Genomic DNA, 19,642 nt, shown 5'->3' on the forward strand with positions numbered 1-19,642 from the left:
AAGGAGGTAAACAAGACTATTTCGGCTGTGCCCCTTCTCCTCCCCCTCAAGAGGAGAGCCCCCCTTCTTTGGCAGCAGTGAAAGATTGGCCCTCGCATATACCAAGCAAACACAATTACCTTTGGCCTAATGTGGTTTGTTGTGATTAAGCATTGTTGTGAGGTTTAACCACATTACAACGTAGCTCTTGTCTGGGAATAACAGATGACATGACAGCAGGGCTGCAAAGCTGAATAGCACATTAATCTTTGTTTTGATTTTCAGTGCTGCAAGGATTTCATTATCAAGCTTTAAGACGAATTAGATCAGATACATAAATGTATTCTGTGTGAAGAAATTAGTTTATGGTCAAAATATAAGGGAGATTTATGTGTACACATGTAACAGTAGCCTTGTTAGGAGGCATGTGCAAAATGAGTCACTGGCTTAAGATGCTGTCTAATGTTATCACAGAATGTGACTAGTGAACACACACACACACACACACACACACGCATACACACGCATACACAGCATCCCTGGTGACCCCAAGCTAGCTGAATCAGGCTACAGTGCCCCTTCTCATCAACCTCTAGCCGTGGCTCATCAAAGAGCTCCACTTCTGCTGTGTGCCTGTGTGTGTGTTAGTGTGCATTAAAGTGATGGTAGGTGCAAGTGTGTTTGTGTGCCTATGTGCATGGCTGCATGTGTGTGTGTGTGTGTAATCAAGTCCCCCAGCACTGGGGTTGCATCTGTCAGCCACCGCCACCGTTGTGATCGTTTGAACTCGCAGCCCTTTCTAAAGAACCTCTCTCATTAGTGGCAGCTTATGTAATCAGTGTCCCACAGGTATCCAGCACTTTCCCCGCCCCTGCCTGCCTGCCTGCTGCCTCCTGGAGGACCATATGGGAGCGCTGACCTGATGAGCAGGCAGCTGGAGATACTGAGGGTAATTAACACTGACCAAAGGCCTCTCAGGCAGAGAGGGTGTGAGTGGGTCCTCAAAGATTGTGAAGGTCAGCTTTGAAAGGATTGTGAGAGCACGCACTCATACACATCATGCACACACACACACATTTATGTAAGCTCACACATACACAGTTTATCACCAGGTATGTACATAGGTGGCAGTCCTCGATGAAAGAAGAGGTTTTAAAGTGGTGGTCTCACACAGCACTGCAGAGGGGCACGATTTTGTTCAGATGCGGCTGAATTTAAAGAATTTCAGGAATCGGTGTATCCGTTGTCCTTTTTACTCTGTTGAAATACCTTCTCGGAGCCTCAGAAAGCTTGTTGAGATAGAAGATCCCAGGCCCTGTCGCCTAGCGCTGTCACATTGCTTTTATTACAGTGCAATCCACAGCGCCCTGGCTGGACAATGCATGAATGTTTAAATTGCTCAGAGTGTCCATTGGCATTACCGTCAACTGGCACATCTAAAGCAGGGAAGGCAAAGTACTCTATAGTCTCTCATTCACATTATAATTCATTCACATTCCTCTCTGGTGCTCTTCTGCTCTCACTACATGACTTGGCCTCGACAACACATATCTCTCTCCCTTCCTCATATCACATTTTACCTAAATGTATAATGTGCAAATTCATGGAGAAATGGGGCAGCTGCATCCCTAATGCTTTATTTTGAGACCTCTATCATAGAAGTGTTTCTCCGATTTCAGCAAGCTCCATGTAGTTTTCTTTCAAAATCCAGATTTTGTCAAGCCAGAACATAATCATTCACACAAAGCCAGGTTGTTTGTGACATTTTTTATCGATTGAGCCAAGAGCTAGCACAATATGTGACCCAGAAGTTTTCCTGTTTGCATCATTAAGCCCCACGGAGGGGGAATGCGCTTGATAATCGCAGTTCATTAAAGATGCACTGTGTGAGACAGACTGAGAACATGTCCTCCGCTGTGGGGGGCCCAGGAGACATGGCCAGCACAGCTCTGCCCAAGACATACACAGCACCACGCGTCACAGTGCAGACAGGATGGGCACATGCTAAATATAACAGCCGCACTTTTATCACCTTCCCCATAATGGACAGGTCTGTCCGCCATTGCGTAACAACAGACTTTTACGTGCATTGTCTTTCAACACAACAGACTGTAACTGTGTCATTATGTACAGTTTTATTTACAACTGAAAAACTCAGCAATGAAATCAACTTATGCACATCTTTCTATCTGTTTGGTATAATGCATAAATTGTGTATTTACTATTGATTGCCATATATACATTAATGGCTTGCTCCATCAACATGACAACATTGACATAATTCTAGTTGGTAGCACATTGTTTAATTTTTACTATGTATAAACAGATGCTCTGTTACACTGTACATATAATTAACAGTCCAGAAGGCAGATATTTAAATATCAATATTTACATTCATGCATCCATCATTTCTCTCATATGGGTACATTGTAGGGTATACTGTTTGCTAATACCTGTGCATGTTTCGATGCAAGTGTGTGTTTCCAAAATTCAACAGTTTATCTATACTTAACTGACAGCCACAGAGTACAGCCCACTCACACAGGGAACACTCATCTGCATGCACACTCACAGGCGCACAGGCAACACACACGCACAACCACACACAACCACACACATACACAGATTTAATGTCAAAAGCAGTGCAGCATTGAGTGATGCTCCAATTCAGCTCAGTTGTGTTTTTTCGAGGGGGATGTGGAGGATGCCTGTGACAGCACTGAGTCACACACGTCCCTGTTGAGGCCATCCTCTGTGCAATCTGATCTCTGGCTATTGGCTAAAGCTCCTGTCTCTCACCAGTCACAAGGTCAGCTCTGGGCTCATATCCCCTGTTTCTATAGTGATGGGCTAAGCCCTTCTTGACAGATGGAAAAACGAAGATTGTCAAATCCAAACAATACACGGCTTAAGGCATCTAGCCAACCCCAAGCCTCTGAACCAATGAGATTTAACAAAATAAATACTGATAGCATGTTTATCTCGTAGGGGGGTTTGTACCTAGATATTAAATTGATAAATTCTAAATGGGGATTATTATAATGCAGCACAGACATAATATTTGGAAAACACACATTCACATAGCACATTACAGAGATCCCTGACTTTGCTGAAGTCTCAGGGAAGCAGAGAAAGGCATATCAAACAGCCAGAGACAAAACAACTGATACCAAAACTCTTCGCCGAGCAAGCGTGTTTTCTGCATCAGTGTCTCAACAAACTGACAGTGGGCTTAAAGCATTGGAGCATCACAAATGAATTATATGGTTTATGAATAATTCACTTTGAAAAAAAAAAAAACAGACCTATCAAGAAATAAAATGAATTCATCAGTCAAGATGTGAATGACTAACAGGACAGTTTCTTTTAAGTAGAAAAATAATGTCAAAGATAGATAAGTAAATAAATACAGCAAATAAATAGATGGATGAATGAATATATATTACATTGAGCCTAAGTCCTCAGTGGCTATGCTGGGATGGTAAGTAACCATGATGTCCTATATTGACGTTGATCCTCTCTCGCTTTTTTTTTTTTTTTTTTGTTAATAATATGGAATTCTTTAAATTGCATAGTCAGATGAATCCACGTCTCTTAGCCAGGACCAACAGTAAAATCATGCCTCTCACAAAGCATCTGCCTCAAAAATGGAAAACAAAAGATGGACAGTGTGAGGAATATAAAAATGTTGCATTCTCCGTAAAAACTGCATGCACATTATTTATTTTTGTGTGTGATGGGCTGTCCTGTTTAATTGCCCATGGGGCCGCAGGGCTGCTGTATTGTCTGTTGTTCCATTGCAGATGTCAACAGTGTGTGAGGTCTGGATCTGCAGCAGACTGGCAGACAGTCCCTCTCCAGCCAGCAGCCAACCAGCCTGTCAGCAACACTTGCTGTTACTAAGAGCATAATGTTCAGCCTGCTGTGCCACTTTTAACACCATGGGGGTTTGTAGATCTTTCTCTCCTTCCTTTCTCACTTGATTTTTCCTTCCAACTTTAAAAGCCCTTCTCCAGCTGAACGGTGTCTTCAGTCCGGGCAACATGCCGAGAGAGGAGGAAAGGTGTACTCATTTTGAAAATTCTGGGTGAAAACCCCGTCGCATTCTGGGTGAGAAGGGATCGTTGTGTTCGGGGTTAAGGTGAAAGACGCTAACGGTGATGTCACTTCCTGTGTCTGTCAGCGGACAGTCTATACCACAGTGTTGTTAGTACCAATGGCCTTCTTGTTACGGATGCTCATGGCGTATTCCCCGCGACTTGTTCCATTCTCTTCCTTTCGCAGTGGTTTCCTGTAAACAAGCATTTTTATAAAGTGAGATTGACTTTCTTGACATGAGAGATTTGGTGCTGTGTTTACCCTCAGTTGACAGCCATGCCATTACACAGAGTTAGACTGTTAACCTTTAGGGTGATTTGATTTCTCTGGCTGGTCTGAGAGAATACGCTGGTCTCAGCTATCCTTCCTAATAAGCTCAATGTTAAAAGGTCACTTTGCTCTCAGATCTGTGCAGGGAGACACGAGGGGAAGATACATTGCAACACCGGGAATAAGGCAATAACATAGACTGCTTGGTAAATGAAATCTTCCCTGTAAGTGATGACTATGTGTGTGGATGTCAAAACAGCTTGGGAATTACATCAATACATTGCCTCATGTGAAAATCCCTGTCAACATCAGTTGCCTTGTAATACTCTTCCCCTTCTGTGAGTACTTTCTGGTGCAAAAAAAGCTGCAACACATGATCCTCTTGCTGTTATTGGTCTGTGAAGAGTAGTATCATTCAATGCAGCCCCTTTCATGCACCCCTCAGTGCTTTTGTGGTTATTATATTTGTCCAGTGTACTGTGGCTTCTGCACCGACCCCCTCAGCTGCTCTCCTCAGCTCGGGCTTATGTAACTCAGAGACAGATCTGAATACAGTTAGTACAGTCATTGTCCCACTCAACACTGTACAGTGCCTTCGCTGGCACAGAGGACCCTTAAGCTACATCTTAGCTCAGTGTCTCCTTCCCTCTCCTCTGAAAGCCCCGGCTGGCCAGTCCAACTTGACGGACAGTCATTCCCAGTCCAGTCCAGCACAGTCCAGCCCTTCCCAGGCACCATATAAGGAGGAAATCCTCACAGGTTGGCTTGATCTCACACATGACACTCTGAGTGCTTAAAGGAGACCCTCGGCAGGCTTAAAGTTTACACTTGAATGGATGTCGACCCATAGAACACCAAACTGCTAAATCAGTAAAAAAAACCTCCTCAAAAACTGCGAATAAGAGGAATTTGCTCTTTTTGTTTAAACAGATGGTTGGCAATGATTTATATTTTATTGTCATTTTCATGAACGCTTTGTGCTATGATGAGTCTGCATATGTAACAGCATATTGGTGGCATTTTCTGATGGTGATTTTTGCAGACGAATTAGTCACTCATCCTGCTGTCCGAATAACACAGTGTTGAAATGTTTCATGTTATTCGCAGTCAGTTATTTGTAGTTTCACATTATGATATGTAAATACTCATAGGTGTATATCTATATATCTATATATCTATATCTATATCTATATATCTATCTGTATCTATCTATATATCTATCTTTCAGCCATGCCTTTTAAGAAAGTTTATAATGTTCAGTTTTTGTTGGCATTGTGGAGAATGTGTAAATATAATTCTATGTTTATTATTGAGGTTGTAGTTTGCAGAGGTGTTATACTGTTATATTGAGAGATGTTTCTAATTTTTTGTCCTCCATATTTATAGACACGAGGGGGACAGAAAAGTAGCATTGTGCGAATGCTGACTTTTTTTTTTTTTTTTTTTTTTTTTTTAGTTTGCACAGATATCGTCTGATTCTGAAACTTTAAAATGAAAAGGAAATCGTCATATACAGTCTTTAATTTTGGTTATGTGAAACATCTACAAAGTCTGTATTTTATTTTTTGTAGCTTTTCCCCACAATATTGATGAGATCAGTGTCTAACTCTCTCCAACATGCGCATGAATAACTGTGCCCTGAAATAAACCAGATATCAAAACCACTCAAAAGACCCTGAGCTGCACTGTTTTTTTTTTTTTTTTTTTTTTTTTTGAAAGGCGGGGGAGGTCTGAATTAATGGGTCAAGAGCAAAGTTGTAAACAAAATGTGAGGGAATGACTAAGGCTTCCTCTGGGAATCTTTCACCTGTTGGGGTTGAATCGCACAGGCCAGATGCTGCTGCTTTGTCCCAGTGGGACTTGGGGAAGCCTGGGAACAGAAACCATCCAGCCCCAGGGTGGAAACACATCCCGCTGCAGGGAAGATGATTGGTCGATGTAGCCGCAGCTAGGGGAGTTGGGATATACCAATGTTTTCTCTAAGGGACTGGTTTTATTGTTTACAGCAAGCCAAGGAATTCTCCTCTTCTGTGGAAAAGAGTGGCAGTCAAATGGGTCAATATTCACTCAGCGTTATGAAACTTTCCCATGGTTCACTAATGGATTCAAACTTCTAAATATTTTGGACAAGTCAGTGTTTGATATGTTATGTTTTATATGGCTGTTGTTTGGCAGTGGTGCTCTGTGGACTGCTGGAAGGAATGTTTCAATCCTGGTCACTTCTTAATAAGGTCTAATTTCTGGTTAGACTGACCATGTCGCCTCGGGCCGCCACACAAGGCAGTGCATTTGGGCCTCAGACCGACCTCTACACAGGCCTTCAATAATAGATGCCATGCTGTTGACACCTGGCAGGTGGCTACACAGCACTTCACAGGTTAGATGAATATTTCATATCAAAGCTGTGCAATCACAGCACACATTCCTGTTTGAAGTTTGGGGAATGCATCATGATGAAATTGGGACATGTGTTGAGCTGTTTACAATTACTCCAGCCATCTGGAAATTAGAGTAACATGCTATGGTTCAAAGAAAAAGCATTCAAAAACAGACTATAAAAATCCTGAGTTGCTGGTCACCTGTTTTAACAGTGCCGTTATGATAATTGGGAAGATAAAAACAGAGTAGATGAATAATGGATAAGCAAATATTGGATTTTAAACCGTTTTGCTTTACAAAAGCATTTTATTTTCATTGCATGTGTTGCTGAATATATTTGATACATTGCCCTTGGACAGAGTCAGTTGTAATGTGTCATCTGTCTTTGGACGAGAATCCCAGAGTGCTAAGCGACTGGGAAAAGCATCTCGCTACATTAGTCAGTTGTGCTGAGTTTTGTTTGTTTTGGCGTCCTGGATGGCTGACAGCCTGGACTGCAGCATCATGCCTTTTGATTTGAATGGCACAGCAACACTGAAACACAGCGTGTGTCTGAATCCTCTTCTCCATGCTTGCACACACCAGCTTCCCTGGTGTTGTAGACTCCACTGAATAGAATTGTGTGGAATAGTTTTTTTTCTAACCCCTTTGCCTCTGACAGATGACTGGCAGACAAAGATTATAAAAAATAACAAAAGGCCAGGAGGGCTGGGACCTGCAGAGCTAGCTGCTCTGCTGTCTGTGGTGCTCAGGCCTTGGCCCTTGGCCAACTGATTTTCATTGGGAAAGCCCTGAGCACTGAGGGGCTGGAAGGGCTATATATAACTGGCTCTGTTTTTCTCTCTGACAAACCCTCTCTCGCATTGTTATTGGCTAAGACACCCAATTACTGCCTTTCCCTGCTTTGGTAGACAACATTTTATCAGTGTTGTTCTCCCTTTGTCTCAGGAACGATGGATGATTAGAGCATCCATGACAAATTTGAAAGGAGTATATTTTTTCTCCACATTTCCTTCTTGGGCTGCTTTTCTATTGGCTGGAGACTAATGAATGTCTAATGAGGCCAGTCTGGCTGGACATGTGTATTTTCCCCTTCTCAGTCGGAGTGGAGGGCAGCTTGGCGTGGCACAAAGTCTGCAGTCTAGAGCCCACAGAGCTTCAGGACACGACCCGCTTGCATGTATAAAAGATGTGGCCTGCGACTGAATGACTGCGCAAATTAATTCATAAATAATGACTTGGGTTTGGGGCTAGAGCCCATATTGCAACAACACTTTCCTACCACTGCTGCATTAAAAAAGGTGCCCCTTGGCTACACAGGGGGCTGGAGAATTGCCATAATGAATTCCTGAGCCAACAACCCATTACTTCCGCTGCCTGACTTTGCCTATTTGTTGTTTGAAGAAAGGAGAAATAGAATTCTACTGAGGAAAGCCATATCTGGTGTGCACTGTTTACATAGTTTCATAAATATGATAAAATATAAAACAACACATAATGTAAACATAAAATATACAACAGAAATATTTTAATAGTTTTGCACATATATCTATGGCTATTCTCATCTGGGTTTGTGACATTGTTTATGCTACATTTTCTGCAGTGTGTAAATATGCCAAGATGATGCATGTTTGTATATATGTGTGTGTGTGCGTATACGTGTTTGTGTGCATGAGTGGTTATGTGGGTGGGTGCACACAAGTACACTCTGCGTGCCTCTCTGTGCACGTGCAGAGCTTCGCACAGTGCGGATGTGTGTGTTTGCTAAATGTCTGCAAACATGAACGTGTATGTCAGGGTGCATGTGTGACACGGTGCTGCCTGAATGTCACGCAGGGAATTGGGTCTTGGTTGTGCTGCAGGCTAAAACCCCACACAGCCTTTTTCTCTAATAAGCCAATCCAAATGGGGAAGCAGTTGCTACAGAAGAGCCTTGGGATTCCTCTGCTAGCCCTTTGCCTTCACTCACACATTCATCCAGCTGCCATCCCTAAGAAGCTTTGGACAATTGTGCAATTTAAAAAATAAGCACAATATTGTTAAGTGGGATCGTCGTGCAGCTCCATAAATTAGAGTGTAGTATGTTTCTGCATGACTCAGTGCAGTGGCTCTTCCTCAGTGACATTTACAGCCCATTCCATTACCTAACCTCTGACCTTAGTGTGACCCAGCAGGGTTATAACAGGGTCATTGTAGCCTTCACGTGTACGCACAGCAAGAGAAACAGCAGTTTCCCATGGGTCAAATCACAAATGATGAGTAATCTGCCTGTATTAGTTTGTCATGCACAATTACTTACAATGCTAATATGCTGCTTACAAGTCAAAGACTGTCAGGGAAGTATACTCTTGGTAGATGCAGGAGAATACAATGTAACTGAGAAAGCACATGAGCAAAAATGAGAGAACAGGCAACAGAATTTCAATAGTGACATCCAACCTCTTGATTGCCTTGTAGCAGATGATGATGGCTGAGAGGAGGAAGACAACTGAGGCACAGCTCACTGTTCCAAGCACTATAATCTCCATATCCATCCACCAGGGCCTCAACAAGGGCACTATGGGCTTTACCACTGAAAGAGAGAGAGAGAGAGAGAGAGAGAGAGAGAGCATGAGAGAGAGGGGAAAGGGGTAGGGGGAAGGGGAGAGAGGAGACAGAAAGGGAGAGAGAGAAATGTAGAGGAAGAGGATGAAGAGAAAAGAATGAATTTAAATTACAAAACAAATTTGCATTTTCAAAAATCAGCTAACATGATTATGTTAGAACGCTAAGCACTTTAGCCTAGACACAGACTGAGACGCTGGCTGATCCTTCATCCTTCTGAGACATCCCAGTCTAGTCCGGTCTTTTCTGTGATGGCAGGCCAGCCGGCCCCCATATTCAACCGTGACGGGCCAGTGTTTCAATGAGAAATGTATTGATTGGCTGTATGTTATAGGAGGAGAGTGACATGGACTGGAGTGAGTGATTTTCTTCCCTGCTCTCTGAGTAGGGGAGTAGCTGTGTCCTCGCCTGGTCTGTAGGTCTTAGGTTCAACACATCAGAGATATCCAACCCGACACCATGAATCATTTAAGGTCCCGTCAGCCTTCCTTACACCAGCACTCCTTGTCCACACCAATTATACTTGCAGGAACCTCCTGCTCTTTCCACATTAGATCTGTAGTGTAAGACCACTTACTAGGAAAGTTGTATAACATTATGTGCATCAGCAACTTACTGTCTGTAGATCAGAACTTCCTCTCTTCTCCTTCTATGGATTTTTCTCTATCTGTGCATCTATATAACTATGCATGCATGCATATTTCTCTTGGTTGAATCCTTCTCCTTCCTCTTCACCTCCTCCACCACTCCCTACCTGCCACTCCAGCAGCCTGGAACACTGTCCTGTAGGAATATTCTGCTGCGTTCCAGTTTTATTGTACGTACAATGATGAAAAGCTCAGAGCTCCTGCGTTTAGTGCTGTTGTGTTGTGAATGAGAGGGAGAGTTTTACACTATGGCAACAAATACCCCTTAGTAATGCTGTAGACTGTCTTCCAACACAGCAGATTTCCACTAAGCAAATGACAAGGCACGGCTCTCCCCGGCACAGCACACCACGTCATAAGTCACTATGAATCTAAAAGCTCCTCTCAGCCAAACTTCCATTTTAATCCTGCGTTTTGTCAACGGCTGTAGGATTTAATTCAGTCAGTGGTAAGGATCTACTTCATTGTGATAAAGCTCACTCCTTTGAAGGGACTTCTGCACCATTTTTAGCACATAGATTTTTACTTTAGAGTGCCAATTTCTCTCATTTTTTAAACTTTTTGCACATAGATAAGGTCTCAGTCATTGTCCCAGTTTTTCATGCCAGCTATGCATATTCATTGCATTTTTAAAGAGTACAGTTTAAAGCTAAATTTAAATTTAAGCTAGCAGTTGTGCAAATTGCGCTGGTAAAGGAGTATTACAATAATGATGTGCCTCTGTATTTTAATTGGGAAATCATGATATCGGGCAATTATTCGAGCTGCTTCCACGCTCTGCATTTTCCTGTAAACTAAAAAAAAAAAAAGAATAAAAATGATCATGCTTATCATATTTATCATAACATAATGCTGTTTACTGAGGCATCAAAGCCTGTGGAAGCTGCGCCCACTAATGAGTTCCAGTCATGCGTTGGCCATAATTGGCCATTCAAACCCCCACCTTACGAGTGCAGTCAGATGGTCCTGGCAGCATTTATGCAGGGACCTTGACAACAATCATAGAGGGGTCTATAACTCGCGATTCATAGGTAGCTCACATGGTGAGTCAGGGAAAACGGGAGGACCAACTAAATTGACAAGACAGAGAAAAATCATTGAAACTGATTGATTGAGACCTTTCCTCCTCCTCTTTCCTCTGCGAAGACTTTAGTGATGAAGCACTGCTCCTGACTCATAATATTAAGGGCTCTAGGTGAGTGATTCTAAAGATTCATAGTAAAGGCTTGGAACGGCTGCATCATCAGCAACGCCTGTCCCATATTTCAGAGCACTGCTCATTAAGATGCTTGCGACCACATATAAATCATATTAACTTTCAGCAAGCAGATTGACAAAAAAGATTAGGCAGTCAATGGATTTACCATTTCTGGAGTGGGATGAAAAAGAGAGTGTGGAGGGAAAACTGTGCCGCAACAGGCACCATATCCATGCAGACACACACACACACACACACACACACACACACACACACATATATGCAGGGACACACACGCGCACTCACACACACAACCACACACGCTTCCTTATTGCCGCCGGCTCGACTTCAAAACGAAGCTGGAACTACTGGGTCTGTTCATTAGCTCCTTATCGCTATCAAACTAAAGCTAATTTAATTAACTCATCTGCGTTTTAATCAGGGGTCCTCCGGGGGAAACCCTACCACTGAACCACTGAGCTTGGCAGCCCAGCAGGCATGGATTTCACAGGCAGCTGGGTACTCCCCGAGGTCAGACCCAGCATAAATTAGTCCTGTGTTCAGCTGTCAACATCCTGCCAGCTCTGTGACACACACACACACACACACACACACACACAGATGCACACGTGCATAAATGTGCATACACTCACACACTCAAACAGTCATCTCAGGGATTTGATGTTACATTTTTCCCTCTATTCTCAAATGGAAACACTTCAGTTTCTTCAGACTAGCCGGTTGCTCAGCACCTGTGTCTGGTTAGGAATGGGACTCCATGAGACAACTGTGGGCAAAACAGATGACAGTGAGACAGCTGAGACACAGTTTGCAGTGAGACAGGTGTGAGACCTGGAGGTGTGAGCTGGGAGTCTTACCTGTGGTCCACAGTAGCCGCGGGGGAGGCGGTGGAGGTGGTGGAGGAGGAAGGGGAGGGTAGCTTCTACAGTGGCATGCCAGCTGGCACTGTTCGCTAACTTTCTCCGCCACAGTCTGTGAGCACGACCTCTGGAGTTCTCCCTTATGGTGAGACAGAAAGACAGAGCAAAAGAGTGAGAGAATGATCCAGACACTGGAATGTTTGAAGCACTGTTCTTCAACACACACTGAGAAATAGCATCAGCGCAGTATCGTGCATCATAAATGGGAATGCCTCGGCTGACAGCAGCCTCTTAGTTAGTAGTATTGAGTGCAGTAAATATCACTGCTCCACTGTTGTTGTCACAGGAGCTGCTGTGTATAGACATGCAGAATAGTATCATGTCTATGGCTGCAGTCCGCTCCCTGTAAGAAACCACCCACCAACAGAGTGGGCAGCAGGCTGCCCCGAGGAGTGTGCGTGGGTGGACTTGGAAACTCAAGCAGATCACATTACACATGAACCCTGGCAACACTGCGTGCGTGTGAACAACGGCTCACCACTATCTGTAGGCAGCAGCACGGGGCAGAGGTTAGAATACTCATCCCTAACATATGCCTGCTGCAGGGATCCTGGTGGGATAACTGTGTATTGTTATCACAGAAACACAGTGGGCTACTCCATGTTTTCACCACAATAGAACTGAGTGTGTACGAGTGTTTGCACACAGCTAGGCTATATTTTGCATGCTTTATTGGAAACTCACTTCACATGCATGTGTCACTATTAAGTTAAGACAGGTGTATCTGCATGGTCACCCCATTCACTGGCGCAGACACGCGCAGTTTATGAGCAAACAAGGTATTGTAGCCTATATTAATTTACGTAAATAATAAAGTTTAGTTGTCAATGCTCGTCAGCCGCCCCAGTCCATCCCCACTGTCCAACAGTAAATCAAACTCCAATTACACTTGTATAACATCTTCTCATGCGTAAAATGACAAGTGGCGCGCCTGAACGTGATCCTTACCTGGCATGAGAGTAAAAACAGTGAGAGTAGGCAATGACCGAAGAAAAAAGGCCAAAAACTTAAAGTAAATGGCATTAGATCTTGGACCAGCATTCCTCTTGCGCTGTTCTCGAAGACACTAGGCAGCGTTTCCAACAAATGAATGCAGTATACATAGGATTGGACTGTTTGGGAAATAACCATCCACCCTGTCCAGTTCAGCGGCGGTATCTGTGACAGGCGTCTCCAGAAATAGTTTATGCCACAATCATTTAACTCTTGAAATCCCGTTGTCGATAGCATAGGACAAGCGAGACGGTGGAATGAGCTGCAAATCTCGATAATTCATATCTCGAAAGTAGTTTTTTATTGGCACTCAGATAGCGACCTGAATCACGCCGCTACTCCGTGCAATCTGAGGGCGGTAGATGGCCCGTACCTCACATCCCTCCTCGGCAGCAAACATGAGTGCAAATGGGCCACTCAAGCCATCGAAGTTGAAGAAAAATGAAGACAGAGATCCTCAGGAATATCGTGCGATAGGATTCCTCACAATAGCATCACACATCTCCTCAACTTATCTAGGCTAAATAATGTATGGGCGAGTCCGGAGGGCAGAGCCGAGGGTTAAACTGATGCATCCCCCTCTGTGCCAAAATACAGCGGGCTGTTTTATACAGGAGCATCACCACCGCGCACTTGATGCAGCGCTCACATCAGCTCATCCTGACAGCGTGCTTACAATCCCCCACCGATCTCAAATTCTTCCCAAAGTCCCAAACACGGGGAAGGGATGGGGTTTGCAATGCGTCGGGGAAACGTCAACTGGTCAACTGGGCTTTTTAAGTGCTCAGAGCTGAAAGTAGCCCACAGTGCATGGAGGCGAGTCTGTAAGGATGACGCTTAATAGACCGAATTAAAGTCGAGTAAAGAGAGAGAGAGAGAGAGAGAGAGAGAGAGAGAGAGAGAGAGAGAGAGAGAGAGAGAGAGAGAGAGAGAGAGAGAGAGAGAGAGAGATCGGGGTTATAGAAAGACCTGGGGCCTATAGGAAGGACGCCTACCGATTGAAAACATAACGACCCATATTATACTGTAACCCACTACAAATATCTGTGCTCCAGTGTCCCAAAGTGATGTTGAAATACAAGCCCAAATCCAGTATTTATTATACATGTAATAAGTATAAAGACACCACATAGCCTCTTTATTTTTTAAACTGAGCTGACATGTTTTATTTATCTTTTTATCACCAGGCTATTTTTTTATTCTGATATAATGCAATCTGAGAGCTGATATTGTAGGTAGGCCTGGGTGTATGAAGTGCAAAGGACCAGACTGCAATGGGTAGTTTGTGAGAGGAGGGTTGCATAATGATGTTGGTGGTCTTCACTAGTAGAGACAGTTATGAAATTACCCCACAGCCTATAGCCATGTACACAACACTGGAGCACCAATGTGACAGTTGTATTTACTGAAAAACATTCATCTGACAGTGTAGTGGAAACTCCCTGGTGTGAGGTCACGTGGGAATAAAACCTTAGTGCTCATCTCGGTTCAAATAGCAGGAGATGAAGCCACCTCACTGCTATGCTCTGAAACTTCCCTTGGTCTGATGGCATTAATAACAAAGAACCAGTGAAGAACCACAAACGATGCATAAAAGCCTTACAATGTTATAAAGAACCATTTCGGATCTATATAAACAGCTCTATCTCAAAATATGTTTTTAAACGTGGCCACATTCCCTTGTGCTAAGTATGGAAATAATTCTTTGACATTTTCAGATTCATACCAATAATAATAATGTGATTTGTAATCGATAGCCATGAGGCTTTTTTGCTTGCACCCTCCACATTGAAGTCCAGCATCATTGGAGGTGTTAGGGATCTTTTTTTTTTTTTTTTTTTTTTTTGCAAGGTGAATGCTTACCAACATAGGGGCTTGTACCTGCAACCTGTTATGTAGGATAACCTCTCTGTAAAAATAACACCAACCTCCTGCCCAAGCTTTAAATCATCACACACTTATCAAAATACAGTGTTGTGATGGCTAATTTGTGCACTTTAAATAAGATCATATTCATTTGGGGTAGCCAGCTGCTATGTTAAAGCTCTACTTGTGATATTAATAATAAAACTTACATGGCAGCTTATTGTGTCATAAGAGAAACATTTCACACAACTTGCCAGTTTTTTTTTTTCTAAAATGCATCTGAGCCAACTATTAGAATAGTTTTGGACTGAGATCAATGAAGCCAGCATCTAGCCTTAAGGCCTTTTTGTTGCAGCTACGCATTATGTTGGTTTTTTTTGCCTATGTAAAGGCTCTTCTGAAAGCTGATGAGCCAAACACTGATGGGCTAGAGTTGTGGGTGACTTAGTGTAAAAATTCCAAGGCTGCTGTTGGTTTTCTGTTAAATGTTGGCACACACAGCGCAAACCTTTTTCAGAGTCTGAGAAGTACAAATCAAGATTTGGCATATAGGCTACCCAGTGCGGCTCAGCTCCTCCATCCTGTCCTACAGTCTATCCCAATATCGATTATCTGACAAGAGAAAAGCACTACATCCTCCGGTTCCTTCCTGCTGGCTCACCTCATTGCAACAACCAAACAAAATGTGCCACAGCGTCCATCACAGCCCTTTCAAACTCAAATCAGAGGAGCTATTGCAATACAATACAATGTGTTTTTGTAGTAATATTGTTGTAAATAATGGAGCACAATTTACTTCTGTTCACAAAACTAGTCTAAGTTGAGACTATTTGTATTTCAGTAAAAGTGATTTTTGAACCTCAGACAATCAATGCCTGTTAATCTTCAGTGACAACTCACTCAGCAACATTTAGCTTAACTATCAGTGTGTTTTTCCTTTATTGTCTGTCCTGCTGGCTGAATGAAAGTAGAGATAGATTGCCATCTAGTGGCAAAGACTGGTTACGCAATGTCGCTGAAGTGCCTTTACATCTGCATAATTACAAACATTACTGTATCAAAGTGAGGGTTGGAAATAAGCTGTCCTTACTGTAATTTAGTAAATGCTGAGCCTCAGTGAACTGTCCTGCAGCCCCTCTCTGTCTGCTCAGCTGTACAGGTTAGTTTTATGCAAAAAGTTGCCCTAAGAACAAAAGCACCAAAACACCAATGACAAGAGCTTTATTTAAAAAGAGCTTTTAGACTAAAAGAGAAATAATAGCATATTGATGTTTTGTTGTTTTCTTATTTAGTGGGGTGGCTGTCTGCATGGAGTGCAGATTTAGTCTACCTCCAACCTTGCTGAGGCACAGCTGCAGAAAACTCAGCGTGAGCCAAAGGGCAAGAAGATGTCCTGAACTGTCAACAGAAAACACTGAGCTATTTTTGAGCAAAGACATATGATGGGAACTGCACAAATGACAGAGAAATAGGTTTATGGTCATTATGGAGTGCCTGTGCCATGTAGTTTCTGCCGATGGATTGAAGATAATGAACAATATTAAATAGAGTTAGAGCACCAACAAGCACATTTTGATACAGTAGCCAAAAATAGGGCGGCATGTTTTCCCAATGCTAGTTTGTTGTTACTGCCACATAAGATGCAAGTCAGATGGACTGTAAACTCTAAATTGTTTATAGATGTGATTGCGAGTGTTTGTCTAACTTAGCTTTATGGTGGATAGATGATGCTGACCAAATCAATCAATGAATATGCAATCAAGCTAGATCTGTGCTATGGTTGAGATTTATTCAGGAATTCCATAGATATCAACCCCAAAATTTGCAATAACGAACAAACTTATCGTGCCACCTGTATTCCAAGCTGGCACAAGAACAGGGACACATAGGGGGATTTATTGATGCCACTAGGCTTCCTCTCTCTTTCTTATTCTGCTTTCACTTCAAAAGCACAGGAGTGGGGTGACAGGCCAGGGGAGGGGAGCCCCATTGTTAATTGGCCTTTTGAGACGAACAGAGAGGTGAGGGGAAGAAGAAGAGAGGAGGACAATAGCGTCCCATTGCCTCTCCAAGAGCATGAGGGACTCACTCCCCCCCAAAAAAGCTGGTCTGGTCATAGAACATAGACCTGGGTCTCACACAGCTCTAAATAGAGTGAGACAGACAATAATCAATCATGTGGCCCACAATGACATGTTAGGCCTGCACTCCACACTAAATAAACAACCTAAGCCGCAGCGCCTGCGTGATGCATAGACATTCTAACATGCACGTCCTGGCTATTTTTAAAGGTGCATGACTAGTCAGGGTGCACAATTTAAGGGCAGTAGAGCACAGGCATGAGGTGTAGGTTACTTACCAGACAAACAGTTTCCTCACATCTCATTCCACTGCTGCTACGTGTCTCAATGGAACGATAGGTACTCTTTTTTCACTTCAATAAGGGGATGGAGCTCAATTAGCATTTCACAAGTCCCCTTTTCCTCCTCTATTGCAACCTTCCCCGCGGAGCCCATGCTTTCTCTAGGGATTGTCCTGTTTTGGGCCCTTGTTGCCGTTGGCAGGGTGACAGTATTCGAGTGTGCAAACTTGTGCTATTGTCCGCGGGCCAGAGGGAGCCATGGAGACCCCATAATATGACACAGGAAAATGTTTGCTGATGGCAATTCTATGGGCTTTGTCCGACTCTTTCTCCTTCATGACGACTCGATTTAAGTCTCTAAATGTTTGACTACAAATGCAGGAGTGCTATCCAGCTCCTTTCCCTTTGTCCCGCGAGGTTTGAATGAGTAATTCAGCCTTTGTGTCGCTCGATTGAGGGGGCAAACAGAAAGACAAGATTCTTGAGCGTTCAAGCCCCTTTCCATGGTTATGCACTCTTTAGATCCCCCCTCCTCACCAAATCCTACATCTGACATCACTCTTGGGGAGGGTATGAGGGCTATCTGGAACACTTTAAACTAATCTTTATCATGCTCCTGTATATAGTTGTGATGCATGTGCACTTTGTCAGAATATGCGCTTGTTTTCGTTCATGCACATTTTAGGATGTTTAGCAGACGCGCAATACAACAATCAGCATGTAAGAGAAATATTGCATCCCCTCGGCGGCTTTTCTGGGCGGATCTCCATGACAACAATTTGCAATGGTTAAGAATTCGATACCAGGGTGCTCGGAGGCTGATTGGGGTGCATTGTGAGGGGCCTAGGGTCGCTGATTGGTTCAAGGAAAGCACCATAACTACAAGGAGTTTATATTCATTCAACTTGTTGAAGTGCTCTAACTGCAGCCTGCAGGGAAATCTGTGCACAGACTGTGGCTTGGAAAGAGCTTGGATTCATCTAACAGTGGTGAGCAGGTCTGTTTCTTGCAAGTATGATGAGGTGCATCACGGCAGATTTGACTGTAACTCCAGAGGTCATACAATGATGTGAGTTTTGTTGAATAACGCGTGCCATTCTGCGGTCAACCTAAAATTATTTTCTGCTTTCCCTCTAGGTTTTCATGATGGACAGCAAGTACTAAGCATGGATTAATTGGGTTATTTTTTGGCTCAACATGGCAAATGCAGATAGCGAGGTCAAAACGTTGCTGAATTTTGTGAATTTGGCATCCAGCGACATCAAGGCGGCTCTGGACAAGTCAGCTCCGTGCAGACGCTCTGTGGATCACAGGAAATACCTGCAGAAACAACTAAAGCGTTTCTCTCAGAAATACTCCAGAGTTCCCAGATGCCACACGCACAGGTCTCCCGAGTTTGGGTGCGCAAAGCCAGTGGGGACTATTCACCAGAGCGTGAAGATCACTGAAAAGGCCGGTTCGGATGCGCAAGATGCGGAGAATGCGGGGAGCGCTGTTGTGGAGCAGGTGCCCATGAGGAAACGCCAGTTACCAGCCTCATTTTGGGAGGAACCCAAGTTGACCCAAACTAAGAGGGAGCACTCACATGTAGGATTGAAAAAGAACCCAGGCGTATCCGAGGCCAGTGAGAATGAAAAGAAGAAAAGAGGTTATGATGATGATGCAAAAGCCACATTGTCTGCCTCCAGTCGACGCAGCTCTGCGGATAAAGAGACACTAAAATTGGACCTGACCTCTCACCACTGTGTGAGTGTGTGCGGCTGCTGCCCCTTTCAGTACCACGGACACCAGGTCCTCCACAGTCATATTGTTGTCCCCCATTCACCCCTGGGACTATGGGGCAAAGCAGCAGGGGCTGAAACAGAGATACCTGAGCATCCTTATGGACAGAAAATCCACACGCACGTTGTGGTCAAACCCATTCCGACTAAACCCACTGTTTCCTCATCGATTTTCAGCGTATTTGGCTTCATTTAATTACTACTAAATTAGATACACAGCCGAAAAACAGTCATACAAAATGTGTAAATAGGCTAATTATTTTCATTTTGTGTTTACCCAGCCAACTCCTTCTCTTTCAGCAGTTTAAGATGGCACACTTTCTCAAGCACTTATTGGAATTCTCGAAAACATTTTGGTTGTTTAAATCTGAAGGACGAAATTGCACTTCAATTTCATTTTTGTGACAGTCTGATGCCATCCAGTTTCCAAGAAATGACAGTGAGTAAGTTACAGGGACGGTTTCCAGAGAGCATGCAGGCTCTCTCTGAGGACCCAAATGAATTAAGTCCTGTTTTAGTTTCCT

The 19,642-nt window shown here is 43.5% G+C and overlaps 3 protein-coding genes across 3 annotated transcripts in view; 1 reads left to right on the plus strand and 2 right to left on the minus strand.

The window, feature by feature from the left end:
• LOC115354312 (inositol-tetrakisphosphate 1-kinase-like) overlaps nt 1-19,642 on the minus strand; it is a 578,973-nt gene that overhangs the window by 102,976 nt on the left and 456,355 nt on the right. The gene's annotated exons all lie outside the window — the stretch shown is intronic.
• Nucleotides 2,095-13,905, minus strand: prima1 (proline rich membrane anchor 1). The gene is made up of 4 exons (XM_030044670.1): nt 13,065-13,905; nt 12,054-12,195; nt 9,166-9,298; nt 2,095-4,270 (listed from the first exon to the last, which is right to left on the minus strand). Exons 1-4 carry the CDS (start codon nt 13,344-13,346, stop codon nt 4,171-4,173), a joined length of 657 nt encoding a protein of 218 aa, XP_029900530.1. The 5' UTR covers nt 13,347-13,905; the 3' UTR covers nt 2,095-4,170.
• Nucleotides 18,535-19,314, plus strand: LOC115354320 (protein FAM181A-like). The gene has a single exon (XM_030044665.1). The coding sequence runs from the start codon at nt 18,535-18,537 to the stop codon at nt 19,312-19,314; it is 780 nt and encodes a 259-aa protein (XP_029900525.1).

This window comes from Myripristis murdjan, chromosome 22 (genome assembly GCF_902150065.1).
Source record: "Myripristis murdjan chromosome 22, fMyrMur1.1, whole genome shotgun sequence".
In the NCBI taxonomy this organism is placed as follows: Eukaryota; Metazoa; Chordata; class Actinopteri; order Holocentriformes; family Holocentridae; genus Myripristis; species Myripristis murdjan.

Bases quoted from the DNA above. Each gene is read 5' to 3' on its own strand.
- prima1 (XM_030044670.1), bottom strand. From the start codon at position 13,346: ATGCTATCGACAACGGGATTTCAAGAGTTAAATGATTGTGGCATAAAC. The intron at 9,299-12,053 runs GTAAGACTCCCA...TCTCTCTTTCAG, and splicing joins GCGGCTACTGTGGACCACAG to TGGTAAAGCCCATAGTGCCC. The intron at 4,271-9,165 runs GTTGGATGTCAC...GCTTGTTTACAG, and splicing joins TGCTACAAGGCAATCAAGAG to GAAACCACTGCGAAAGGAAG.
- LOC115354320 (XM_030044665.1), top strand. From the start codon at position 18,535: ATGGCAAATGCAGATAGCGAGGTCAAAACGTTGCTGAATTTTGTGAAT.